General features: G+C 41.3%; 1 protein-coding gene across 1 annotated transcript; it reads left to right on the top strand.

The window, feature by feature from the left end:
- The first annotated feature begins 1,133 nt into the window (after positions 1-1,133).
- LOC149310806 (saccharopine dehydrogenase-like oxidoreductase) lies at positions 1,134-23,953 on the top strand. The gene is made up of 12 exons (XM_089529793.1): positions 1,134-1,391; positions 5,165-5,277; positions 6,607-6,687; positions 7,683-7,812; positions 8,907-8,956; positions 10,106-10,236; positions 12,350-12,467; positions 16,032-16,151; positions 16,233-16,289; positions 20,117-20,228; positions 21,364-21,445; positions 22,786-23,953. The coding sequence occupies exons 1-12, from the start codon at positions 1,205-1,207 to the stop codon at positions 22,889-22,891; spliced, it is 1,287 nt and encodes a 428-aa protein (XP_089385919.1). The 5' UTR covers positions 1,134-1,204; the 3' UTR covers positions 22,892-23,953.
- The last annotated feature ends 1,784 nt before the right edge of the window (positions 23,954-25,737 follow it).

The raw sequence follows: 25,737 nt of genomic DNA, 5'->3' as shown, positions 1-25,737 counted from the left end.
AATTTGCACAGAAGCATTTTAGAAGTGATTTGTGTTAATAGGCTATGGATAGTGGGATGTCTCCAAAGAATGTTGAACAACAAACAGAGTAAGATACCTTTTTAACAGCTAATGAAGCCTAATATACCCCCTCAAATTTATGCATTTATTTATTTACATGTACTGTACATCTCACTCTACAACAGGAGAGGCACTCAGAGCAGCTGCCATTATCATTACAAAACAAAGGTTGCTGTCTAAAAATACCTTTGTATTTCCAATTTATTTGTATGATTGGGAAAGCTTGGCAGTGAAGAAAACCGACAGGGATTGAGAGAGATTCCTGTTATTTGAAATGAGGTGCTGGAGGATTTTTTGATGGATAGCACGGACTGCCCAAATGACCAACAAATTGAGCCAATCAACCCTGAATGCTCCCTAGAAGCCAAAGCGACTCAACTGTGGCTACTGGACTTTGCACATCTCATAAGTCAACATGACTCACTGGAAAAGATGATAATGCTGGGAAAAGTGGAAGGCAGTAAAACAAAACATAAGACCATGGTACAGATGGGTTGATTCAAAGGTGCCATGTCCCTGAATTTGCCAGATCAGAGCACTGTTGAAGATGACAGGGGCTTTTGGACGTCTCTCATTTATGGGACCAACTTGATAATAAAGCCTGGTAGAGCTTTTTAATAGGGCCTTTTCCCTCTACATTTTTATAGCTATGATCAACCAGGCAGTTCTGGGAAATGCTTGTGAAATGAGCATACTCCTAATAGCAAGAGCATTAAAAAGATGCTCTCAATTAATTGGTGGATTGGGATGAAGGCTGACTGGTGATGCAGAGTGTGGTGGCTGCCAAAAGTGGGCAAGGAAGGCATGTTATTGCTGTTATGACTTGCCATCAAGTCAGGGTGACCAGATGTCCTAGTTGTAATGGAGGACAAGGCATTGCAAAATGGAGGACAGTCAAAAAGAGTGTAGGGCATTGACAGAAAAAACAAGCAAACCTCAAAAGACAACTCTGACGGCGATCTCTGCGACCCCACTAGGCCCCGCCCCTTTCGCCCCGCCCTCGCAGAAGAGAGAGAGGCCACGCCCCTTCCTTCCCTCTTCTTTAGACTGGCGCCAGACTCTGTGCCGCTCAGTCGCTGCTCTTGCCTCCCAGGAGGAGCGTGAGGGGAAAGCAAAGGCAAGGGGAGTCTCTGGGGGTGTTGCCATGGCGACGGGGCGCCCCTTCCAGATGGTGGTCTTCGCGGCCTCGGGCTTCACCGGGCAGCACGTGGCGGAGGAGGTGGCCCGGGTGGCCTCCGAGGAGGAGATGCGGGGCGCCCTCCGCTGGGCGGTGGCTGGCAGGAGCCGCGAGAAGCTGCAGGCGGTGCTCGACAAGGCGGCTGCCAAGCTGGGTGAGGAGGAAGGAAGAAGAGGACGCCCCCGTCTGGGGACTGGGAAGGGAAGCTCCAAGACACACTTTGAGGCCGCTGCAGCTGCCCCTGGCTCAAGGGAATTCTGGGAAGCGTAGTCTTTGAGAGGCAACTCAGCCACAAGAAACTACAGTCCCCAGAGCTCCCTCAAACGGGGATCGTTTCTGCAGTGGGCTTTGGACCTAAGCAGAAATGAAACCCAGCTGCAGGCCGCTTTAACCGCCCTGGCTCTGTGCTGCGGAATCCTGGGAACTGTAGTTTATTGTGGCACCGTCAGAGCGCTCTCTCTGACACAGAAGAAGGCTCAATGTCCCTCCCACAAAGCCAGGATTCCCAGAATTCCCTAGCAGTGAGCCATGGCAGCTAAAGCGGCCTCCGACTGGGTTATTTCCACCGTCTGTTTTGGACCTGAGACCCTGGAGTCACAGGGAGCGAGACAAGAAGGTGGCTGCCGCCTGGCGTAGGGCGACCCTGTCCCAGCATGGCTTGCCAGGAGGGCCTGCCTTTGCCTTCTTCCCCTCAGGCTGAGAGTGGCTTCCATTTAAACTATTGTTGTTGTTATTATTATTATTATTATTATTATTATAGCTTATTTCTATAGCGCTGTAAATGTACACAGCGCTGTACATACAAATGATCAGATCAATAAAAATGAAACCTGCCAATGGCACACAATCGACAAAATACGTATAAAACAATAGGTAATGATATAAAATGGAACTGGTTAAAATAAGCAGGCAGCAGTTAAAAACAGCAACATCAGCTCTCCAATCAAAAACCAGATAGAGGCTGGTTGGCCATCTGTCAGGGAGTAATGTGATTGAGAGTTCCTGCATGGCAGAATGGGGTTGGACCGGATCAGGGCCCTTGGGTTCTCTTCCAACACTGATTTATTTACAGCATTGATACCCTGCCCTTCAGCCCTAAAGTCTCTCAGAGCAGCTTACAGTTATTATTATTATTATTATTATTATTATTTGTAATTAGACGGTTCCCTGGCCTCAGGCTTACAATCGCAAAAGACAGGGCACAGAAGGAGAAGGGAAGGGTGGTGGTGGGGAAGGGGATCAAGTCCAGAGGTTCTTCTCGCCCTCTCAGGCCTGGACCAGCGCAGATGGACTGGAGGGAGGGCTCTTCTTCAGACTAGCCCTGATGGAGGTGGGCCTGCCTTTTCACTCCCTCCCACACCTGATGATGACAGATGCTTTGTGAAGTCACCCATTTGGGTTCTGTGGCTGAACGGGGGTTGAACCTTGGCCAAAGAATCCTAGAGTTGGAAGAGACACCCCAAGGGCCATCCAGTCCAACCCCCTGCCATGCAGGAACTCTGAATCAAACCTCCCCCAATAAATGGCCATCCAGCCTCTGTTTAAAAACCTCCAAAGAAAGAGACTCCACCACACTTTGAGGGAGTGACTTCCACTGTCAAACAGCTCTTACTGTCAGGAAGTTCTTCCTAATGTTGAGGTAGAATCTCTTTTCCTGTTCTGTAATTTGCATCCATGGCTCTGTGTCCTATTCTCTGGAGCAGCAGAAAACAAGCTTGCTCCAGCCTCAATATGACACCCCTTTAAATACTTATACAGGGCTCTCATATCACCTCTTAACCTTCTCTTCTCCAGGCTAAACAGACCCATCTCCTTAAGTCTCTCATCATAAGGCTTCGTTTCCAGACCCTTCACTGTTTTGGTTGCCCTGCATTCTTCAGAGTCGTAGTCTGGTGCTCAAACCACTAGACCACATTGGCTCTCTGTCGTAGGTTGCTGTGGGCAAAAACCATTGTTCACAGTGTAAACCTGTGAGCTAAACCCCAGTAGCTTTTGGTTAAAATCAAGATTAGCTCAATCAGATCGGAAGATCCATGCAGTCCAGCATCTTGGGGGTGTTCTCACTTGCAATTTACAACTGTTTAAAATACACTGGTATCGGTTAAACCAGGGGTAGGCAACCTTTTTGAGCCAGGGGCCGGGTTGCTGTCCCGCAGACAACTGGGGGGCTGAAGCCGGGGGGTGGAGCTTCCACCCTCTGGGGGAGGGGCCATGTGCTGGGGGTGGAGCTTCCACCCTCTGGGGGTGGAGCCGCATGGCAGGGGTGGAGCTTCCACCCCCCGGGGGCCAGGCCTCCTCTTCTTTGCCGGTCCCTGACGGGGCCCCAGGCCCTGTCAGAGGCCAGGAAAGAGCCGGCGGGGGCCGCCAGCGCTGGAGGCCTCCCCCTCTTTGCCGGACCCTGACGGGGCCCCAGGCCCCATCAGAGGCTGGCAAAAAAGCCGGCGGGGGCCACCAGCGCTGGAGGCCTCCTCCTCTTTGCCAGCCCTTTCGCCGTCGCCGGGGCCCTTTTGGAGGGCCCCATTGACGGCAACGGGCCTCTTGGAGGGCCCCATCATTGCTTGGCTTTTATCTGGGTGCTATGTACCTTGCACTATCCATGATGCTGTAGCCTTTTTCGAAAGCTCACGGTGAACAAGTCTCTAAGAGAAATGACAATGCAGAAAGAATCGCAACCCGGAAACATCACCTAAGGAGACTTTCCACTGTGCTTTCTGCAACCAGACATGTTTGTCCCGGATTGGCCTTTTTAGTCACCAACGTGCTTGTACAAAGCGCAGGATGAGTCCTTTCTGAATCTTCGTTCGCGAAGCAAAGCCAGATGTACCTTGACTGAGGCTTTAACTTCCATGGCTCAATGCCATGGAATACTGGGGTGTGTAATTCTATGAGATATTTAGACCGCTCTGGTGCCACAACAAACTACAAATCCCAGGATTCCATAGAATGGAACCATGACAGTTAAAATGGTGTGAAGCTGCATTAATTCTGCGGTGTGGCAGCAGATGTAGTTAAATGGGAGCACCATTTGTTCCTGTGAATCAAGCCGTAAGATATCTTGAGATGGTTCTTCTTTATGGTTGTGTGAACAGAGCACAAACTGCCCTGTAAGAGATTTTGGACTTCATCTTCCAGAAGCCTCAGCCATGTTGGCCAATATTTCTAGGAGCTGACGTCCAAAATCCCTTAAAGAGCAGTCTGGGGACCACTGGTTTAGGTTATTCCGGTTGTTGTGATCTTTCAGCTGTTAATTGTGCTTTTTCGGATGCTAATTTTGTTACTTTGTTCTGATTTGTATATACTGCATGTTGTTATTTAGGATAACAGTTTTCTTCAATACAGCTGATCACCAGCATTTTTTAAGTTTCACAAATATTGCCCTGAAATATTATGATTACTTTAAATCACCTTAACAATTTTTTGTTTGCATGTGTTACATTTTTGTTGGGATTTGCTGGACATCCCCAGGCCTTATACTTAATGCGTTAAAACTTGTCTTAGTTCTCACGTTATGGGCATTAACTGTCTTGCAAAAGAAAGAAAAATGGTGATTAGATGGCTTGGATTTTTTAAAATGTACATGAGGTCAGAAAGTACTATTTACTCTGAATTTCTAAATCAGAATTGAGCACATACAATGATCAGTATTTGATTCTTCCTTGTATGCCTGCTTTGCTTTGATTCTGTTTAAAAGTGCTGTGTAACTTTTAGAATTTTCTCTGGTCATCTTTGTAGGAAAAGGATATTAACAGGATGTAAACAATTTACTAGCAGTAGTAATTAAATTAAGGAATTTAGAATTGGCCTTGGTTTGCTTATCTTTCTCATTTAATAACAAAATAATGGTGATGGAGTGGGAAGAATATACTGGGGAAATCATTATATAATGTCAAGCTTTATAAAAATGTCACTTCATTTTTCACTTTCCAGGGAAACCAGAACTGAAGTCAGAAGTTGGCATAATACTATGTGATGTCAGTGATCCATCCTCTCTTGCTAATATGGCTAAACAAACATCTGTTGTTCTCAACTGTGTAGGCCCAGTAAGTATTTTCCTCTGTTAAAAAAGATAAAAAGAGGTTTTATGTTGCAGCAACCTTTTTAGAAATCAAATCGCCATAGAATGTCACAAGATAAAACTTATGTTTATTTTTTGCTTTAACTTTGGAAATGGAAACTTTTTAAAAAATTAAACCAAAAAGTTTCCTGGGTGAAGATATTATTGGGACAGTCCTGCTATTTAACAGACTAAAGAATAGACTAATCTTAACTTCATAAATTTGATAAGGTTACCTTTTTTATAACTTCTATAATGGTGGCATGATTTGAAAAAGAACTGTGCGATGGTTAGTATTAGAGACAGCATTGTTAATTGATACAAACATTGGACATTTGAAGTAGTTTCCTATGTCAACATGGTCAGTCAGAATGCATAGCTCCATGATAGTGGATAAAGCAAGACTTGGTCAATTTGTGTCCTTGAGCCATTAACGTTAGTACAGACCTATTTAGCAGTTAATTATTTTAATCTGATAACTTTAATATTAGACTATAATATTTAGATAGTTTAATTTGGGGAGAGTTGTTACAGGTGTTACCAAGTTGACTTCAACCCACAGCAACCCTACGAATGAGAGACCTCTGAGAGACCCTGTTACTAACTGAATGACTTCAGGTCTTACAAACTCAGGGCTGTGGCTTCTTTGGTTGAGTCAATCCACCTGTAATACAGTCCTCCTTTTCTGTTGCCTTTTCTGTTGCCTTCAATTGTACTAAGCATTATCATTTGTTTCTGTTGCTTGTCATTTCATGATATGTCCAAAGTACAGTTTAGTCATTTTGGTTTCTATGAGAGTTCAGTCTAATTAAGGGCTGTCACAGAAAGGAGTGGTCAGGCCTGTTCTCTGCTGCTCTTTCTTTCACATACAGATTCCATTAATTGATTAAAATTCAGTTAATCAACCAAGATATATTTTTAAAATTTGGCTATAGCCTCATTATTATTCATTATTAAATGCCTATATTGTTCCCCATATCTAATCACATCTCAAAAATGATTAAAAATACAGCTTTCCCTTTGTATCCGTGGGGGATCCATTCCAGCCCCACCCAGCCCCACGGATAACAAAAAAGTGGGAACTCAAATCCAGTTGTTTCGTATGGTGGTGCAACGTGCACGCAGCCACTGATACAACAGTATTCACATGCCTTTATTAAAAACAACGGTGCTTGCTACCAGCGGAAGTTTAAATCTGCAGACGGGAAGCCCGCGGATAAGAAGAGCCCACTGTACAAGCAAAAGTGGGTAGCTGGCTGAATTTATTGAAACATCCTTGTATAATATAAGTAATGACTTTTATTCTTTCTTACAGTACAGTATTTTTGGAGAACCTGTGGTGAAAGCTTGTGTGGAGAATGGTGCAAGCTGTGTTGATATTAGTGGAGAACCCCAGGTATGTGGAACTGAGAAAACATGTAATATTTTGTTTGGTAATAATGTTTTTGTTACATTGTTATGGAGAATATTTCCCCAAATATTAGTACTTGCTCATCTGACCATAATACAGGAGAAATATTTATTTTCAAATGTTAAGCTTGGTAATGCTACCATTCTGGGGATGTGATGGCTTAGCAGTTAAAACACTGATTATGACAACTGCAAAGTCAGCAGTTTGAGACCCAAGCACCACATGACGGAGTGAGCTCCCATAATAGGTAACAACTTCTGCCAACCTAGCAATTTGAAAGCATGTAAAAGTGTAAGTAGATAAATAGGTACCTGTTTGGTGGGAAGTTAACAGCGTTCTCTGAAAATATGCTGGCCACATGACCATCTTTGACAACGCGGGCTCCCTCGGCTTAGTAATGGAGATGAGCATCACATCCTACAGTCGGATACGATTAGACAATCACATCAAAGAGAAAACCTTTATTTTTACCTTTAACGCTACCATAGAATGATAATGTTTACATTAATCTTGGCTGGATACAGGCTGCTCCTTGCTCAAGAGCTGCACACTCAACATTATCAGCCCCACTATTCCTCCAACATGCACTTTTTTAGGGATTCTTTTTGGGATAGACTTAAAAAGAGGGATGTGGTAAAAGAATGGCTAAAAGTTGGAGAATTAATTAATTGTTTTATCTTCCACCTTATGCAAAAGCTGAGAGTGAGTGTTAGCAGTGGCAGCATGAGCCATTGGCCCATGCACGCACACACATCCCACACACAGTCTAGAAATCAATGTTGGATGTTCATTACTGAGCATTGTTATAGCCAGGTTACATATGAATTTTAGACAAATAATAATCTTTCATACCACTGCAAGGTGGATAGTGTGCCAATGAAAGTGGTGACAGCAATAACAGCTTTGAAAATTATTGTCTTGACCATTAAAACAGAGTAGTTTCTATTTTTCAATACAGCATCATCACATTTCTCTTTCAGTTTCTGGAAGAAATATATTTGAACTACAATGACGAAGCTGAAGAAAAAGGAGTATATATTGTTGGAAGCTGTGGTTTTGATTCTATTCCAGCAGATATGGGGGTATTATTTACCAGAAACAATTTGAAAGGTTACCCTTTTGGTTATTTACTATTTTGATAACTGAAATGGAAAATGCATTATTTATGGCATGTTGTGGCACATTTATGGATCTCAGGAGCATAGCCTTTGTCGTCCAAAATAGCCAACATGTTGTGGAAACAGTTTAGAATGAATTGGAGCCTTATGATGCTGATGTTTCAGCACAGCCAGTACAGTGGCTTTGCTTCTTGTCTTCCTGTCTGCTACTGCTTGGTGGAATGACTATTGGCATTTAAGGAAATCAAGGGGTCTGAGGAACCAGGTCAACAGAGCGAACCCCTGAATGTGAAAAATTGTGTTTAAAAGGTTTGTGATTGCACGGTTTTATTATGGGATTTTATCTATTTTATGCATTTTTAATGGTTTTTTAATTGTTTGTACACCGCTTTGATCTGCGGAAAAGCAGTATATAAATAAAATTTATTATTATTATTATTAATGGGGTGAGTGGCTGTGCTTCCTTTTGCTCTGCTGCCTAATGGAATTGTGGATACAAAATGGCAGGAGAGGAAAGAGCCCAATGAAGCTGGTCTTCCAGGAAGACTGACAGAATGGCCCAGTTTCTCACATTTCTACTGGAAGCATAAATCACAGAATTTTAATTTGTTTTAAACTTAGCAGTTGTATTTTTCATGTTCCATTTGTCCTAAAAACTGTGTACATCGAGCAGTCCTTCCAGTAAGACAAAACACAAAGCTTCTTTTCATCCACATGAGGGAGCAAGGGTGAGAAAATGTGATCTGTAGGCTGAATATAGTCTCCAGGTGTCCCAGAGCAGTCCCACATGCCCTCAATGTGGGCTTTTTCAATGTTGAAAAGTCCTCCCAGCACCCTGTCAAAAGAAAATGACAGTTTTCCTGGGGTGGGGGGTGGGGATTATCCTGTTTTAATTTTCGGGAAGCTTTACAGAAAAAGCCTTACTTGGTCTAAGACAAGCCCAGAAGCCCTGAACTTACAGCCTTCTGTTGTGAAAACCTTTCCATGCCAGGGTGATGCCATTTATCTATCAACCTGACAGTCTGAATGTCAACATCTGTTTACTTCCTTATGACCAGAGATAATAATACATTCTCTTTCTTAAAGGTACCTTAACAGCACTGGAAAGTTTCCTGACTATTAATTTTGGCCCAGAGGTTAGTTGGTGCTCTTTTGTTAAACTTGGAATAGCCACTTATTCTGTATACTAAAGGAATGAATGATGTGGCTCTCCAGATTTTGGAACTGTAACTTCTAGCACATCTCACCATTGGTGATGGAGGCAAGGGCTTGTGGGAGCTGCACTGTGAAAACATCTGGAGGGCCACACAATTCCCACCACTTACATATACAATGAAATCAGTAAACACTGAGAAGATGCTTGAAATCTTTTATTTAAACGAAGAGTTGGCTCTTTTGGCAGACTGTGGAGCTGTCATTCAGCAGAACATCATGCATGTTCTTTTATGGCTTTCCAACATAGGTTTGTGACAGGTCTTCTGAGTTTGTGTGTAAAATTTGTTAAGGATATGAGACAAATGCAGGAAGGAGCAGTGCTAATCTCTACCTAAATGGAATAGCTGATAATATTTTGTTAAACTGTTGGTGGAAAAACAAATGCAATATGAACATTCCTAGAATATCAGGATACATCCTGGAGCAGAAACACGTTAAGTCCTGCCCATACAAAAAGTTGCAGTGGAGTTAAAACACCACTTGCATCCCAATACCAAAGGTCTGTATAGAGGTGACAGTTGATTCATAGAGACATCAATTTGACATAACTCTTATAGATGTATCCACCCAAATGTATACTGCTATAAGAGCAAACACTTTTTTTCTTGGGCAGGAAAGATTAAGTGAGTATATGGCCAGATACAGAGATATTGTCCCCTCATTTGTCTATTCTTCCCCACCTATCTTTCTGCCTTTTAAAAAATGCTTTTAATGTTTTTAATGTTTTTATACTGTTATTGTTTAATTCTATTTTAGTATTGGGTATGGGGGGGGCGGTAGGTCTAGGGTTTGATTTTTAACTCTGTTGTAATTGATGTCTTTTATTGTTGTAACCTGCCCAGATTCTTCGTGATTGGGCGGGCTATAAATAAATCATCATCATCATCATATATGGTTGAGCCCAGAAGCTGATCCATAGCTTTCAAATGTACTCTAGTTTAATTTCTGAATCAGATTCAGTGTGTGTGATTGCAGTAGGATATGTCTTCACTATCATAGCTGGTGCTGTATGTGGGTTGAAATGATTTTAAAGTATATTAATTTTATAAATTACCATGATATTTTGACAGGGTGCCTGTCTTCATGAGGGTACCTGGCAGTCAGCAATATATGTTCTTGCTGAACAAGGAAAGCTCAAGAAAATTCGACGACAAATAGGACATAAACCCATTCCAGTGATTGGGGCAAAACTTAAGAGGAGGTATAAATTATTTATGTATATTTTGGTGCCCAATGCTGTGGCTGTCTAGATGTTGTTGGACTGCAACCTGCTTCAACCCTGCCAGCTTAGTCAGTGGTGAGAGATGATGGGAGCTGCAGTTGAGAGCCAATAACTGGATGACCACAAATTCCCCATACCTCTTTTAGGGCCTTTTTATTCTTTGACATTTGCTTACTACAAAATGATTTTCTTGACCATATGGAAGCTTAGGGTATTTGTACATGCCTTAAATATATAATAACAGAGTTTTCAAGGTGAAGTTGAAGGCTTTCATGGCTGGCATCCATAGTTTTTTCTGGGTTTTTTGGGCTATATGGCCATGTTCTAGAAGAGTTTATTCCTGACTTTTTGCCAGCATCTCTGGCTGGCATCTTCAGAGAATGCTTGCCTGGAAAGGAGTTGGGTATATGTATGTATGTATGTGTGTGTGTGTGTGTGTGTGTATATATATATATATATATATATATACACACACACACACACACACACACATACTGTGTGAACTTGGGAAGGCAGGAATAATTTGCAAGTGTATTGTTCTGTTGCTAATGGTAGGCCTCAGGGTGGGAGGGTATGCAAAAGAGGATTAGTGTCTGCTTGATTAGTGCTCATTGTCTGCTGGGAAACCCCTGACCCTGGGAGATTTCTCATTTGCATTTGTTTGTTTGGTTGTTTTTTTCCAATAAATATATAGGTTTATTTTTTTTATGAATAGTCTTTATTTGCTTTTCAACATATAACATATAACAATTACAGACAAACAAACTGAGAACTTTACATATACATAAATACACATGAAAACATCCCTATACATGTGCTATTCCACATTTACTAACTTAAAAAGACAAGACTTACAGGAATAACTCACATATACTTCCTAAAGGACCTATCTTTATGAAAACATAAAACACAAAAAGAAATACGACTTCCTTCTACTTGGAAAACCTCTCATATTTGTTCTATTTAAGTAAACGTTTTATCCTTCTGCCTTGATTACTGCTTACTTTACATTATCTTATTTCAACTAGCTTCATGAGTTAATTTAACTTAATTATATTCCCAGGATCTTCTTTTGCTGATTTCCTTGAGTAAACAGTTATATTTATCAAGTTTGGGATACCTAAAATTATTTTTTCCCCTGCATATGTTTATTTCAGTTATATTTACATAACAGTATTTAAAACTAAACCATTTTTTGGAAAACAAACATACAGTCTTGCAATCTCCATTATGTAACGCTTTATCTCTTACTCTTATTTTCCCATATTTCAAAAACCCTTTTCCACTTTTCATCATATTCCTGTACAGATCTTTCATTTCTTGACATAGAAATCCTATCTAATGTAGCTAATTCAATTAATTTCACACTCCATTCCTCTGATGTTGGAATAGTTGGGGATCTCCAATGTTTGGCATACAACACTCTAGCAGTTGTTATCATATACAGTAAGACGCTCAACTCGTCTTGCACTAAATTATCATTTAGTGCATTTGCATTTGTTGAGGGTTCATCTTTGTTGAGTCTTTATCTTGGGTTTTTCGGGCTATGTGGCCATGTTCTAGAAGAGTTTATTCCTGACGTTTCGCCAGCATCTGTGGCTAGCATCTTCAGAATCCTGAAAAATAGCAAGATGAAGACTCAACAAATGCAAATGAGAAATCTCCCAGGGTCAGGAGTTTCTCAGCAGATAATGAGCACTAATCAAGCAGACAGTAATCCTCTCTTGCATACCCTCCCACCTTGAGGCCTGCCATTAGCAACAGAACATACACATGCAAATCACTCCTGTCTTCCCAGATTCACACCGTAGATATATATATATACCCAACTCCTTTCTAGGCAAGCATTCTCTGAAGATGCCAGCCACAAATGCGGGCGAAACGTTAGGAATAAACTCTTCTAGAACATGGCCACATAGCCTGAAAAACCCACAAAAAACTATAGAGTTTTCAAGGCTTTTCCAGAAAGGAAACATCCTGATGGAATTTATGTTTACAAAGATTCCTTTGTCTAAAAGATTACTTTGTTCTTGATAAATGTCTTGGCTTAAACTTTGCTGAGTTTTAATTTTCTTGGCTTCTCTTTTTGCAGAGGTGAAGTGTTTTACTGTAATGAACTTCAGAAGTATTCCGTTCCATTCACGGAATCAGATCCTGCTGTGGTAACACGAACTCAGCGCTATTTGCACACACATCTGCAGGAGACACCTGTAAGTTTATTTAATCATTCTTAAAATAATTTTGTTCAGTTATAACAGAGGAACACACACTTGGCTTTTTTAAAGGTAAAAGTCTGAGTGATCTTCCTAATAAACATCAGCTGTCACCACCATATTAATTCTATTAAATCTATTTATGTGGAATTCAGAAGTGAGGTACTCCTGACGGGAAAGGCCTTTTGGATACCATTAGACATGGTGACTCAATAGGCAACTTTAGGTGCAAGCAGAGCTCACTCTTCAACTATAGGCTTCTAATTCAGAGGGTCAAGAAATTACCAGATGCATAAAAAGGAAATGTAGATTGTGACTAACTTTTCATGGGTGCCCAGTTGCACAGAATCCTTCTGGAGATTGAAGCAACAAAGGAGGTTCTTCAGGACAAATAGAGAAAGAAAAACCTCATGCCCCTCATTACACATTTTGGAATGAAGTTCAGGTGGGGCAGGGTAAATGTCCAATTTGAAGACAGTAATACCTGGTGTGAGGTACCTACACATAAGCTGAACATTGCTCAGCTAGGTACATTATCACTGGCTATTTGTCAGAAATCAGTCAAAGTGGTGCAAATTGTGGTGGATCTCTTCTTGGGTTCCCATCTATAAGATTAAGAGGAAAATGCCCTCTTTGTTCATTATAGACAAAGGTTTCAGAGGTAGAGGGCTGGGGCTGCATTCTACCATCTCCACTTTCAGTGCAATCACAACTGACTGCGTGTGTATCACTTAAGCTGCAACTCTATATACCTTACTTTCTCCCAAATAAAGGTATACACTGCATATAGGGTTGCCATAAGTCTGGACCTCCAAACCGGGACAAATGTAGGACAACATTTTCAAATGTAGGGCACATTTTTTTAAAAAATGGAGGACACACAAAAAAATTGATGATTTTTAAAAAATGTAAATATAAATGCATGTTTCTTAGGCATGATCAAAATACACTTTAAAAATACACTTAATAAAAATAAATATTGCAAAAAATACACTTTAAAAAGACACTTAATAAAAATAAATACTGGAAAAAATACACTTTAAAAATACATTTAATTAAAATAAATACTGGAAAAAATACACTTTAAAAATACATTTAATTAAAATAAATACTGGAAAAAATACACTTTAAAAATACACTTAATAAAAATAAATACTGGAAAAAATACACTTTAAAAACAGCACACTTAACCAAAATAAATACTGTAAATGGGCACCCACCTCCTCCTCCTCCTCCTCCTTGGTGCCAAAAAAGGGCAAAGGAAATGGCTCTTTCCTTCCTCTCTGGCTGCAGCCCGGCCCAACAGAGGAGGAGCTCCTCCTCCTGAGTCTGACTGGCCAATGGGGGCAGACTGGGGCTGGAACAGCCCAGCCCGCTGCCAACGCTCACAGGCTCTGGGCTGGAGAAGGGGGCGGGCTGTTCAGCCCCAGACTCAGAGGAGGAAGTCCTCCTCATTAGCCCTGCGTGTGGCCTTGCAAGTGCAGAAGCCTCGTCTTGAAGGGAGGGTAGGGCCCTTTCCCTTCCCTCTGGCCCAGAGTCGTCCTCCGCTCTGCCTCCTCCTCCTTTTCTGAGGCTCTGCCTCCTTTAGGGGCCAGCTCCTATTTTAGGCTGGCGTGCGGCCAGGGCCAGGGTCGCCGAGGAGGAGGAGGGTGGCCAGCCAGCCACGCATGGCCCTGAAAGGCAAGGGGGACGCGTGGGGGAGGAGGAGGTTGGAGAAGGAAGCGGGTGGCTGGCTGGCTGGCTGGCCAGCCGGCCACATGGGCGGCCGCGACCAGAGGGAGCGCGCAGGGGGCGGAGGACAAGGAGGAGGCAGATGCAGAAGTGGGTGGCCAGCCGGCTGCATGAGCATGGGGGCGGAGGTGGCCGCCGGCGGGCAGTCCCGGTTTTGGCACGAAACCGGACCGTGACCATGCCAGCACCCCCAAAAACGTGATTGCCCTGCCTGCAGCCGGGTTATGGCATCCCTAACTACATAGGACTGCAGTGTACAGTGCGTCCGCGCCATGCGTGGGGACACCCTATGCAGCTTTCAGCTTATGCTGAAGTTACGCAACGGTAACAGCAGTGGCGTGTGCACCACACTGCACCATGTGCACAAGCCCCATTGTTTTCAATAGGGCTTGAGCACACACGGCATTTCCCTTACGCCAGGGTGGGTTGGTTCCAGAACGGATCTCCACATAAAGGAAGGGCTGACTGTATGAATCTTCCAGGTCTTAGTTCATGAACTTCTGGGAAGTTTTTAAAAAATGTCCCCCCACCATGCATGCGAGTGTTTATATAGCTCTGTTTAATGAACAAAACCAAATGTGTTATATAGCAGCAAGGCTGTTAGCACTACTCCTGCAGCAATGCCATCACATTTTTAAAATTCTCAAACTTAAATGAACATTATTGTAATAACAATAAGAAATGGAGCCCTGGTGGCTCAGTGGTTAAATGCCAGTACTGCAGCCACAAGGTGGCTCCAGGGTTGACTGAGCCTTCCATCCTTTCATGGGTTGGTAAAATAGTACCCAGATTGTTGGAGGCAATTGGATTACAGATTATAAACTGCTTAGAGAGTTCTGAGTTCACTAATAAGCGGTATAGAAACGCAAATGCTATTGCTATATGTTGCTGTTGTTTCCATTTTGAGCGTTCTTCACTTCATATTCTATAACAGGTTTCTCTCTTTTTAAGCAACAAATTAGTATTCCTTGTAACTACCTAGCACAATGATACACTGATGTTAATGCTGGATTGGCACTATTGTAAGTATGGCAGTAAAAGGAAAATATACATTCGACCTTCCTCATCCACGGATTTTTTATCCACGGATTCAAGCATCCATGGTTTGAATATATTTTTAAAAAGTATAAATTCCAAATAGCAAATGCTTGATTTTCCATTTTATATAAGGGACACCATTTTGCTTTGCCACTTTATTTAATGGGACTTGAGCATTCACGGATTTTGCTATCCATGGGGGATCCTGGAACCAAATCCCAGTGGATAACAAGGTCCTACTGTATTTTCTTCAGCTTTCAGATTTGTTTGTAAAATCCTTAATTCTCAGTGAATGATCACTCTTCAGGTTTGTACACTAGAATAGTTAATCCATGAGTAAGTCTTGGAAATGAGACCAGATTCAAGATTTTGGTGTTAGTGAACAAAACGCATAGCAACTTAGGATCTCAGTGTCTCTGTGTGTGCCTTCCCCCTTATCAACTTGCTAAGTCTCTGAGTTTTTCAGAGAAGGCATTCCTGGTGGTCTGTTTGGAGACCGCATGAAGGAGAATTAAGTACAGTTTTCATGTATCAGCTCTCACTCTATTGACTCACTATCCGCTGATGATTTGCTTCCTACATCAGAGAGTACTTTTAGATAAGTGTTTCACTAAATTCCAAGCCACTTCTTTACTGATGTCACTGTTTTTATATTTTAAATATTATTTTTTCCTTATTATTTCAAAACTTTGTACCCTTTGGAATGCTTTCAAAAAATATGAGAATGGCTTGCAAATAAAATAAAAAGTTAACTGCAGTTGTTTACTGATATGAACCCTCCCTTCTGTTCAGGTACAATATGCTGCTTATTTCACTGCGGGTGGTCTTGGATCTGTCATTAAGCTGATGTTTGTTGGCCTTTGGTTTTTAATATTTGCGAAATTCAATTGTGGAAGAAAGCTCCTGATAAAAGTAGGTATGGTTTTAAATATTTCTAGGTTTGATGGCTTTGAAATTCCTACTTGAAATTAATGAAGACCTTTTTATTTTCAGTATCCTGAATTTTTTTCTCGAGGATATTTTAGAAAAGAAGGGCCAACAGAAAAACAGGTAATCACTACCTTTGTTCTTATTTGATGATAATATTTTTGACAGGTTTTCCTACATTAGTTGCAACAGAACTCAGAGGACTGCCCTTGAATCTGTCCAATACATTTAGCTGTATTCAGACGTCCTCATGCTTCTGAATACTCCTGCTTTTAATGTTGCTGTTTTGCCCTCAGGAAATGAAACCATTGTTTATATTCCATGTGAGGTACTGATTCATTGAGACCTGTACATTAATTTATTTAATTACAGCCATGGAAAATTCCTTACTCCTGTGTGTGAAGGCTATTTTAAGCTTTGGAAAATGAATAGGGGGTATCTTGAGGAATGGATAAACTAAAACAGTGATATTCTGAATGGAAGTACTGGAATACTGTTAATAGTGAAAGGATAAATCCAACAGACTTGTTTATCTTTGTGCAGCATGTAGTTAGCAAATATACTCAGGTTTGCTACATGGAGGCAAAAGCCTACATCTAGAAGCTAGGTAATCCAGGAAGAACATTATACTTGAAGCATGGATCCAACTGAGATTTGTCCCCAAGTTTGCATACAACACAGCGTATATCTGCAGATGTAGCATTGTGCATGCGATCTTCTGTACACTTGCTAGAAAAATTAGTTGTTGCAAGACAGATTTGTCTCTATTCTGTTGTGAGCAAAAATTTGTTATCGTTGCATGTTATGCAGTTTTTTACTGAGAGGTATTTCTTCAGTGTGTGTTTGAAAAAGAACCTATAAAAGGACCAGCAATAATTTTAACCTTATGAAGGTTAAGTGAAAATAACCCAAATGGTAATTTCGATGCTCAAGTACATTGTTTTAGATAAAAATAAAGTAAGACGCATTCTAGAATTTAGGAGAGCTAATTTTAGTAAACTTAGAGAAATACTGGGGGTGATCCCATGGTCAGGAATACTAAAAGAGAATTCAAAATGGATGGGAGTTTCTCAAAAGGGAGATACTGAAGGCACAATTTAAAACAGTTCCTGTAAGGAAGAAAAATGGGAAATGTCTCAAGAAACTAGGCTGGATGACTAATGAATTTTCAACTGAGCCAAGTTTTAAACGAAACATGTATAAGAAATGGAAAAATGGGGAAATCACCAAAGAGGAATTCAAACAAATAGCAAGCACGTATAGGGGTAAAGTCAGAAAAGCTAACACTCAGGCTTGCTAGAGAAGTTAGGGCTTTTGGGGGGTATGTCTGCAGCAGAAGGAAGAAGGAGGAAATGGTAGGGCCACTGCATGGAGAAGATGGCAAAATGCTAACAGAGGACAGAGAAAAGGCAGAATTACTCAACACCTTCTTTGCTTTAGTCTTCTCAGAAAATGCAAATGGTGCTCAACCTGAGGATAATGGAGCAGAGGACAGAATAAGGGAAATTCAGCACAGACTAAGGAAAGAGATAGTATAGGAATACCTCGTTAATCGAAATGAATGTAAGTCTCCAGGACCTGATGAAAAACATCCAAGGGTATTAAAAGAACTGGCAAATGTATTATCGGGGCCATTGGCAATAATCTTTGAGATCTCCTGGAGAACAGGAGAAGTCCCAGCAGACTGGAGGAGGGCAAATGTTGTCCCCATCTTCAAAAAGGGGAAAAAAGAGGATCCCAACAATTATCGTGCAGTTAGTCTGACATCTATACCAAGAAAGATTCTAGAGCAGATCATTAAACAGAGAGTCTGTGAACATCTAGAAAGCAATTCCATAATCACAAAAAGTCAACATGGATTTCAGAAAAACAAGTCATGCCAGACTAATCTGATCTCTTTTTTTTTATAAAGTTACCAGTTTGATAGATGAAGGGAATACCATAGATATAGTATATCTTGATTTCAGTAAGGCCTTTGACAAGGTTCCCGATGACATTCTTGCAAACAAGCTTGTAAAATGTGGGTTACACAAGGTTACTGTTACATTGATTTGTAATTGGTTGACTGGCCAAACCCAAAGGGTGCTCAACAATGGCTTCTTTTCATCCTGGAGAGAAATGACAAGTGGGGTCCCACAGGGTTCTGTCCTGGGACCAGTGCTATTCAACATTAATGGCTTGGATGACAGAATTGTGAACATACGTATCAAATTTGTAGATGACACCAAATTAGGAGGAATAGCTAATACCCCAGAGGACAGGATCAAAATTCATAATGACCTGAATAGACTAGAAAGCTGGGCCAAAGCTAACAAAATGAAATTCAACACAGAGAAATGTAAGGTACTGCACTTATGGTGGAAAAATGAAATGCACAGATATAGGATGAGGGACACCTGGCTTAAGGAGACTATGTGTGAAAAGGATCTAGGAGTCCAAGTAGACCACAAGATGAACATGAGTCTACAGTGTGATGAAGCAGCTAAAAAGGCCAATTCAATTTTAGGCTGCATCAATAGAAGTATAGTGTCTAGATCAAGGGAAGTAATAGTGCCACTCTATTCTGCTCTAGTCAGGCCCCACCTGGAATACTGTGTCCAGTTCTGGGCACCACAATTCAAAAAGGATGTTGAGAAACTGTCAAAAGGAGGGTGACTAAAATGGTGAAAGGTCTGGAAACCATGTCCTATGAAAAACAACTTAAGGAGCTGGGGGTGTTTAGCCTGGAGAAGAGAAGGCTAAGAGGTGATATGATAGCCCTGTTTAAATACTTGAAGGGATGTCATATTGAGGAGGGAGCAAGCTTGTTTTCTGCTGCTCCAGAGAACAGGACCCAGAACAATGGATGCAAGCTCCAGGAAAAGAGGTTCCACCTCAATATTATGAGAAATTTCCTGACAGTAAGGGCTGTTCGACAGTGGAACACACTCCCTCAGAGTGTAGTGCAGTATCCTTCCTTGGAGGTCTTTAAACAGAGGCTGAATGGCCATCTGATGGGGATGCTTTGATTGAGAGTTCTTGCATGGCAGGGGGTTGGACTGGATGGCCCTTGGTGTCTCTTCCAACTCTATGATTCTAAGATTTCAGCCTATGTTGTTTTATGTGGCAAGTTCTATTCCATTTTTACACCCTCATTTTGGTGTTGTAAGATTTATTTCCTACATTTCTATAATGCCCTTCTTCCTATTAAGATTTCTATGTGTGAGAAGCAGCATAGGTCCAAAACACACTGCAGAAATTGTAATCCGGTTTGAAATGGCTTTAACTGCCCTGGCTCAGTGTTAGGGAACCCTGGGAACTGTAGTTTATTATGGCACGAGAACTCTTTCTGACAGAGAAGGCTAAATGTCTTACAAAACTACAGTTCCCAGAATTCCCTAGCACTGAGCTAGGGCAGTTTAAGTGGTCTCAAACTAAATTATTTCTGCAGTGAATAATGTTAAACCTAAGCTACAGATTGAGCCTCCCTTACCTGAAATTCTTGGGAGCAGAAGTGTGTGGGATTTCAGGGTTGGGTATTTGTTTTTGGATTTTAGAATATTTGCATATACACAATGAGCTAATTTAGAAATGGGACCCATCTAAACATGAAATTAGTTTGTGTTTTGTATACACCTTATACACATAAGCACATAAGACTGAAGGTAATTTTATACATAATATCTTAAATAATTGTGTGAATGAAACAAATAGTTTGTGTACACTAACCACCAGAAAGCAAAAAGGTCACTATCTCAGTCACCCTTGTGGACAATTTTGTATTTTGGAGTACTTCAGAATTCTGGGTAAGGGATATTCAGTCTGTACTATGTTTGAAAAACAGGAGTAACTGAGGTGTGTGTGGTTTTCTTTTTATGAAAGAGCTATTTTCCGTAGAGATAGTATGGTATGACTTTTATGTACATGGTGTTGTGGCTGAGAAGGCTAATACTGTTTATTTGAAATTGCAGATAGAAGGAACATCCTTTGAAATGATATTTTTTGGTGAGGGATACAGCTTAGGCAAAGATCCACAACAGGGCAAACCAGATGTTAAAATATGCACTCGAGTGAAAGGACCAGGTAGGCCAACTATACTGTAGCAAATTTCATCATATGTATTTCAGTAATTACCATATTTATTGCAAAATATGATTGTTATAAAAACAGGCACCAAAGTGACAGCCCCATTTGGTAACCAATTGCTTCTCTTAGACATCAGCCTGTGGAAAAGCAAATACACTTTTAAAATATGTTAACAGAATTTCATAATTGTGCATGACTTCACACAAGAGGTATAGTATTTCATGGAAACGTTTTTCTCATCACAGGACAATTGAGCTTCACTTCACTCAGAATCATCATTCTAAAATAATTCCAGTTCTAAAACCTTTAAGCTTGAACAAGGTTTCAAATAAAGGAAATGTCAGATTGGCCCAAAATGCACAGACCAAAAAGTGTGGCTTCTGGCAGCTTCAGGGGCACGGTGTGCAGAGGACTCACGGCCCTGACACGGCCAGAAACTGCCCTGAAGCTCCCTAAGGTGGCCCAAAGCCAGCCAGAAAAGGAGCACTGAAAAACCACTCCTTGCTGGCGGCCTGTTTAGGACTGCAGCAGTGTCTTGCTTTAGGACTGCAGCATCTGGTCGCCACGGTCCCTAGCCAATGGGGGCTAGAGCAGCCAGAGGCCTCTCCAAGCTGCCAGTCTCTTCGCCCCATTATCTCCCAAGCAAGCTACTCATCAGTTTCCATTCAAGGTATTGTGTTGTCTTAAATTAAACAGGAAACCAGTAGGAAAAAAGGGGATCGGGGTCTGGTGACTGTTCATGCTTCCCATGTATTATGTCTTAGGGTTGTAGTTATGAAGGGGCAAAATGTGGACATGACTTCCCCAAATGAGAATTTTTCCTCCCCCAATGAAAGTTTCCTTTATCCTTAAAAATTCTAGAAACTTAACATTTGTGGTGTTTGCATCCCCTTGGTAACTGCCCCTTTTCTTTGGATGCCTAAACTGTGTTTCTGAATGCTGAAGCTTTAAATTACTGTTTTAAGTTCTAGAAATTTGGGGACTGAAGGGATTTTTTTATTTGGGGTGGCAGAATTCTTAGGGGGGGACAATGCTTCATCCCTCTCAGTGCCTACACCTCTGCCAACCTGTTACTGTAAATTTTAAATTGCTTAAACTGTTTTGTTGTTGTTTACTTCACTTGTCTTCACAGAACCTGGCTATGTTGCTACACCTAGAACAATGGTTCAGGCAGGTGTGACACTGCTGAAGGACAAGAGTTCTCTTCCTAAAAAGTAAGTCTTAATTTTATTGGTGTGAAATATCTGCTATGCTTTCTTTTCTTTTTCTTTCTTTTTTAATCTATAGATCAGGGCTATCTTCTCAACAGTATAAAAATTAGCTCCAAAGAGATCGTTCAGTTAAACTAATTCTCCTTCTCTTAGTCAGCAGAACACTAGAAATATACCATCACAGAGGGCTAGAGTGGAATTTTTCTCATAATTGTCTGAGTGACATAACGTTAGTGAAATGCTGCAGGTTATGGAGCATGTATTCAGAACAGTTCGGCAGCAGCTCTTTCCTCTCTCCCACTATACAAATCAGCATTGAACATTTTCTGAGCCATTTGTATAGAGCACTGGTATTTTACTAGAATAAATATTAGAGAATACATTTAATAATTTGATTGACCTTAACTTGTTACTGCTGACCTCTTGTCAGAAAACATAGTACTTTTTCAAACAAAGTGCATTTGGGAGAGAAAGGAGCTGTCCAAATGGACAGCATGCAGCCGCCCCTTTACTGGCCCCGATCTGGCCTCCGGAGAGCACAAAAAGCAGCTCCTTTTTGCACTCTCTCAAGGGGTGCCATAGGTGCGGTGGTGTGGCTTTATGACACCTCTTTGGTGCTGCATAGTGTAGATGCAGTGCCAGAATTGCGCCATGATGGTGCATGCCATGTAGACTGGTGCACGCCAAAATGGTGCCCTGGGGGTGGGGTTAGGGCATCCAGCATGTAGACGATGCACCCTGACTCCGCCCACAGGTCAGCGCAAAGTGCCGGCCTGTGTAGACCCAAAGTAAACTTTTGGACTTCACTAGATTCATCAATTGTATATTAGAGCTTTCACATCAAGTTCAGTATTGTGTAATATTTCAGGCTATAGTCTTGTATCTCTGGCAGTCCCATTGAATGCTGTGGCACTTATTTCTAAATACACTTGTAGGTTTGCACTGTCAGTGCCTTCAATTATGTAATTAAACTTTACCCCACTGTTCTTAAATTAATTTAAATAATAAATGTGTTATTTCTGACAGTTCATGGTATTTCATAAAATCATAGAGTTAGTAGAAACCACAAGGGCCATCCAGTCCAACCCCTGCCATGCAGGAAATCTAAATCAAAGCATCCCTAACAGATGGCCATCCAGCCTCTGTTTGAAGACCTCTAAGGAAGAAGGCTCCACTACACTCCGAGGGAGTTTGTTCCACTGTCGAACAGCCCTTACTGTCAGGAAGTTCCTCCTAATGTTGAGGTGGAATCTCTGCATGTGTTGTGTAAGAAAGAGAAGATAGGATTGCTTTGTCGAAAGATTAACAGGGGTGCTAATAACAAATGTGTATTTGTTTTACAGAGGAGGTGTCTATACTCCAGGGGCTGTGTTCTCAAAAACAAAATTTATTGACAGACTCAACAAGCATGGAATTGAATTCTCTGTTATTAGTAAGCCTGAAGCCTGAAAAAAAATATTCTGAAGAGACATCATGACCAGCAAACCTTCAATGGTACTCGTATGTCAAAAATAACAACAGAAATTAGGAAAGTTTGCTAAATTTAATAAAGTACTTGTGTTTTGAATATGTGTTCCCTACTGTGGTCAGAAATGAGAATAAGAGGCTGAATTTTCACTACTGGAAATTTTAGCTGGACATACTGGACATTTCAACACAGCAGAAGTTAATCTAATGAAAATATTACTGTATTAATTAGTAATAGTACTGTAGAATTATTTTGCAAGTTAGAAAGGCTTGAAATTAAGAAGCTCATCCAACATAATTCTCAGATGAAAGCGAGTTCTCACTATGGTAATCTGTAATCTATTTGGGTTTTTAATGTAGTTACTATAAATGTAGCACTTATTTTTGTTGGGAATTTGTAAGTTGTTGGTGATTCTGTTCTTAAATGTCTGCCTTAACTGACCAAATATCTGTCGATAGGAGAGGACAGTTTCTCAAATGAGTAATATATAGCAGAAGGGTCTCTTGAAGAATTCCTGTAATTTTGATTTAATTTTTGGAGTACTGTATTACATGACAGACAGGCCTCTGCCCAGCTATAGTTAGGCCAGTATTCTAGCCACTTTCCCTTTTACTGAGTGTTCCTTCACAGACAATTGGGCCTCTGTCTTACAGTTAAATAAAGCTACAGCCTACTCTTCGATTTAAAGTCCTATTGACCAGTGAGCTTTACCATTCATATTCAGATGCAGTCAATAAATTCTGTTGATCCCAAGGGGATCAATTTGTTGTGTTTAACTGAAGTCTCATAGGCTTGTCACAATCAGCTCAACTCACCTAACAATTTTTCCTACACCATATATGATGCAAGGGAGAACGTTTATGCTTTTTTAAAAATAGTAGCTTTATAGCCTGAACACTTGCGGCAAATTAAGCATGAATGAGTTATCTGATACTCGTTTTCTGTTGAGGTGATCTACTCAGGGAAAATAGGGTACTAATGAATATAGGAGAAAGATGCTACTTCTTATTATTTTTCAATATAATAAAAGAAGGTTGCAAGTTCCCTTGGCTTTTGTGTAACTCATGTAGTGCTAGTGTGGTTGCGTAGTGTGCATAGGGTGACGCTGAAGCTTGGCACCAGGATGGCCACCTGAGAAGCAACACGGAGCTCTGTGCAGGCTGGGAAGTCTTGTCTCTCTCCTCAGAAGCTGATAAAGCAGACACAAGGCAGATGTCTCGTAATGAGGCTTTTTATTCTTGAGTTGCTCTATATACAAGCTTGTCTTCTCCGACAAAGCTACTTGCATAACACCATCACCCCACGCTGTACACTGAGACTCCATCCTTCTATACACTTGTGCCATGCAGCCACTTAGTACAGCCTCTTTCTGATGTGTCACTTTAAGGCCAGCCCCCCCTGCAGGGGGACTTTGCATATTTACAGCACTTTCCAGCACATGATGACCACACTTTCTGTGACTCAGCACAGCCTAAATGCCTAGTCATCATGGCTGCAGGTGACCTATAGTTTTTCTTTGTGGTCTCTGCCCTTACACAATAGGGGTTTTGCGCCTGCGCAGAGACTCCATTTGGAAGCTGAAAAGCTGATCAGATTGGTGGAGGCCCTGCCCACTCCTATGCACTGAGCATGCCCAATCCTGCCAATCTAGCTCCACCTTCAGTTCTCTTTCATCCACTGCAAGAGAAACATCTCCTTCGGTTTGCTCCTGAGCTGAGTAGATTTCTATTGTACAGTAGAATTTATTTTTCTAAATTTTTTTCTCCCTTTTTCTTGTTTTTCTTTTTTTTCTGAGCGTTGCCCTTCTTTTTACAGAGTTGGAGTGAGGTTTTTTTTCTTTCTTTGAGCCCAGATGGGCCCCTCGCCTCCTGGCCTCTTATGGCCTCCAACTCTTTATTTAAAATCTGTTCTGATTGTGATCATAAGATCCCCTTCACCAGTGGACATTCTAAATGTCTTTTTTGTCTGGGTGAACTCACGTCACCGACTGGTGTCCACATTGCAGGGCTTTTACTGTTACTCTTCGCAACAGGGCACAGAAGTTAAAACTTTTTCTGTGGGAATGCTCCCTTTCTGTCGCCCATCAACCTCGCTCCTGCTCGCCAAGGCGTCGTGAGCACAGTGACTATAGGGCCCCATCTCCACCTCATACAACAGCTATGATTTCTCAGCCACCTGTCCCCCCTGTCCACTCGACAGCTGAACCTCAGGTCTCGATGCCGACCTTGATATTGACTGTGATACCCATACCGTCAGTCATTCCTATTGTTTCCTCGGTATCAGTGCAACAGCCTATGCCTCCTCTGCTGTGCCACAGGTTTTGGTGCCTACAACTGTATTGCAGGCTCTTCAACCTGCCACACTTTCACATCTCCAGACTACAGAGGACTCTCTTATGATATCAAGACATCTTTGTGATAATTGTATATATTCTTGCTATTGTGTGTTAATTTCACATATTTGAAGCATGGAATAGCTTACTGGAATCATATCTTCTTGAACTATAATCTGGAATAGAAATGTTACATTATTACTGAAGAAGACATTTGAGTCAAAACGGCCACATAAACTCCGGAGGTAGCCGTCTTTACTACCAGAGATAATAATGCTACTGATATAAATGCTAGCATTGCTTCAATTACTTGTTGCTACCATAGATAGTAATGCTATTGATATAAATGCTACCATTCCTTCAGTTAGTTGTTATATACTACTACCCTGATTGTCTACACTTTTGACATACCAACCCAGCAAAATCTTCGCAAGGTGACTTACTGTGTTTCACTGGGACACTGCCATTATTGCCAGGCTGTTTATTGAACTTGCA

This window comes from Sceloporus occidentalis, unplaced genomic scaffold (assembly GCF_023333645.1).
Source record: "Sceloporus occidentalis isolate IW3139 unplaced genomic scaffold, rSceOcc1.0.p SCAF_6, whole genome shotgun sequence".
NCBI classification, from domain to species: domain Eukaryota; kingdom Metazoa; phylum Chordata; class Lepidosauria; order Squamata; family Phrynosomatidae; genus Sceloporus; species Sceloporus occidentalis.
Note: the sequence above shows the minus strand (reverse complement) of the source record. Positions and strands in the feature narration are given on the sequence as shown.

Coding starts and splice junctions, on each gene's coding strand:
- LOC149310806 (XM_089529793.1), top strand. CDS start 1,205: ATGGCGACGGGGCGCCCCTTCCAGATGGTGGTCTTCGCGGCCTCGGGC. Junction 7,813..8,906: donor TACCAGAAACAATTTGAAAG/GTTACCCTTTTG, acceptor TCTTTCTTAAAG/GTACCTTAACAGCACTGGAA. Junction 12,468..16,031: donor CACATCTGCAGGAGACACCT/GTAAGTTTATTT, acceptor CCTTCTGTTCAG/GTACAATATGCTGCTTATTT.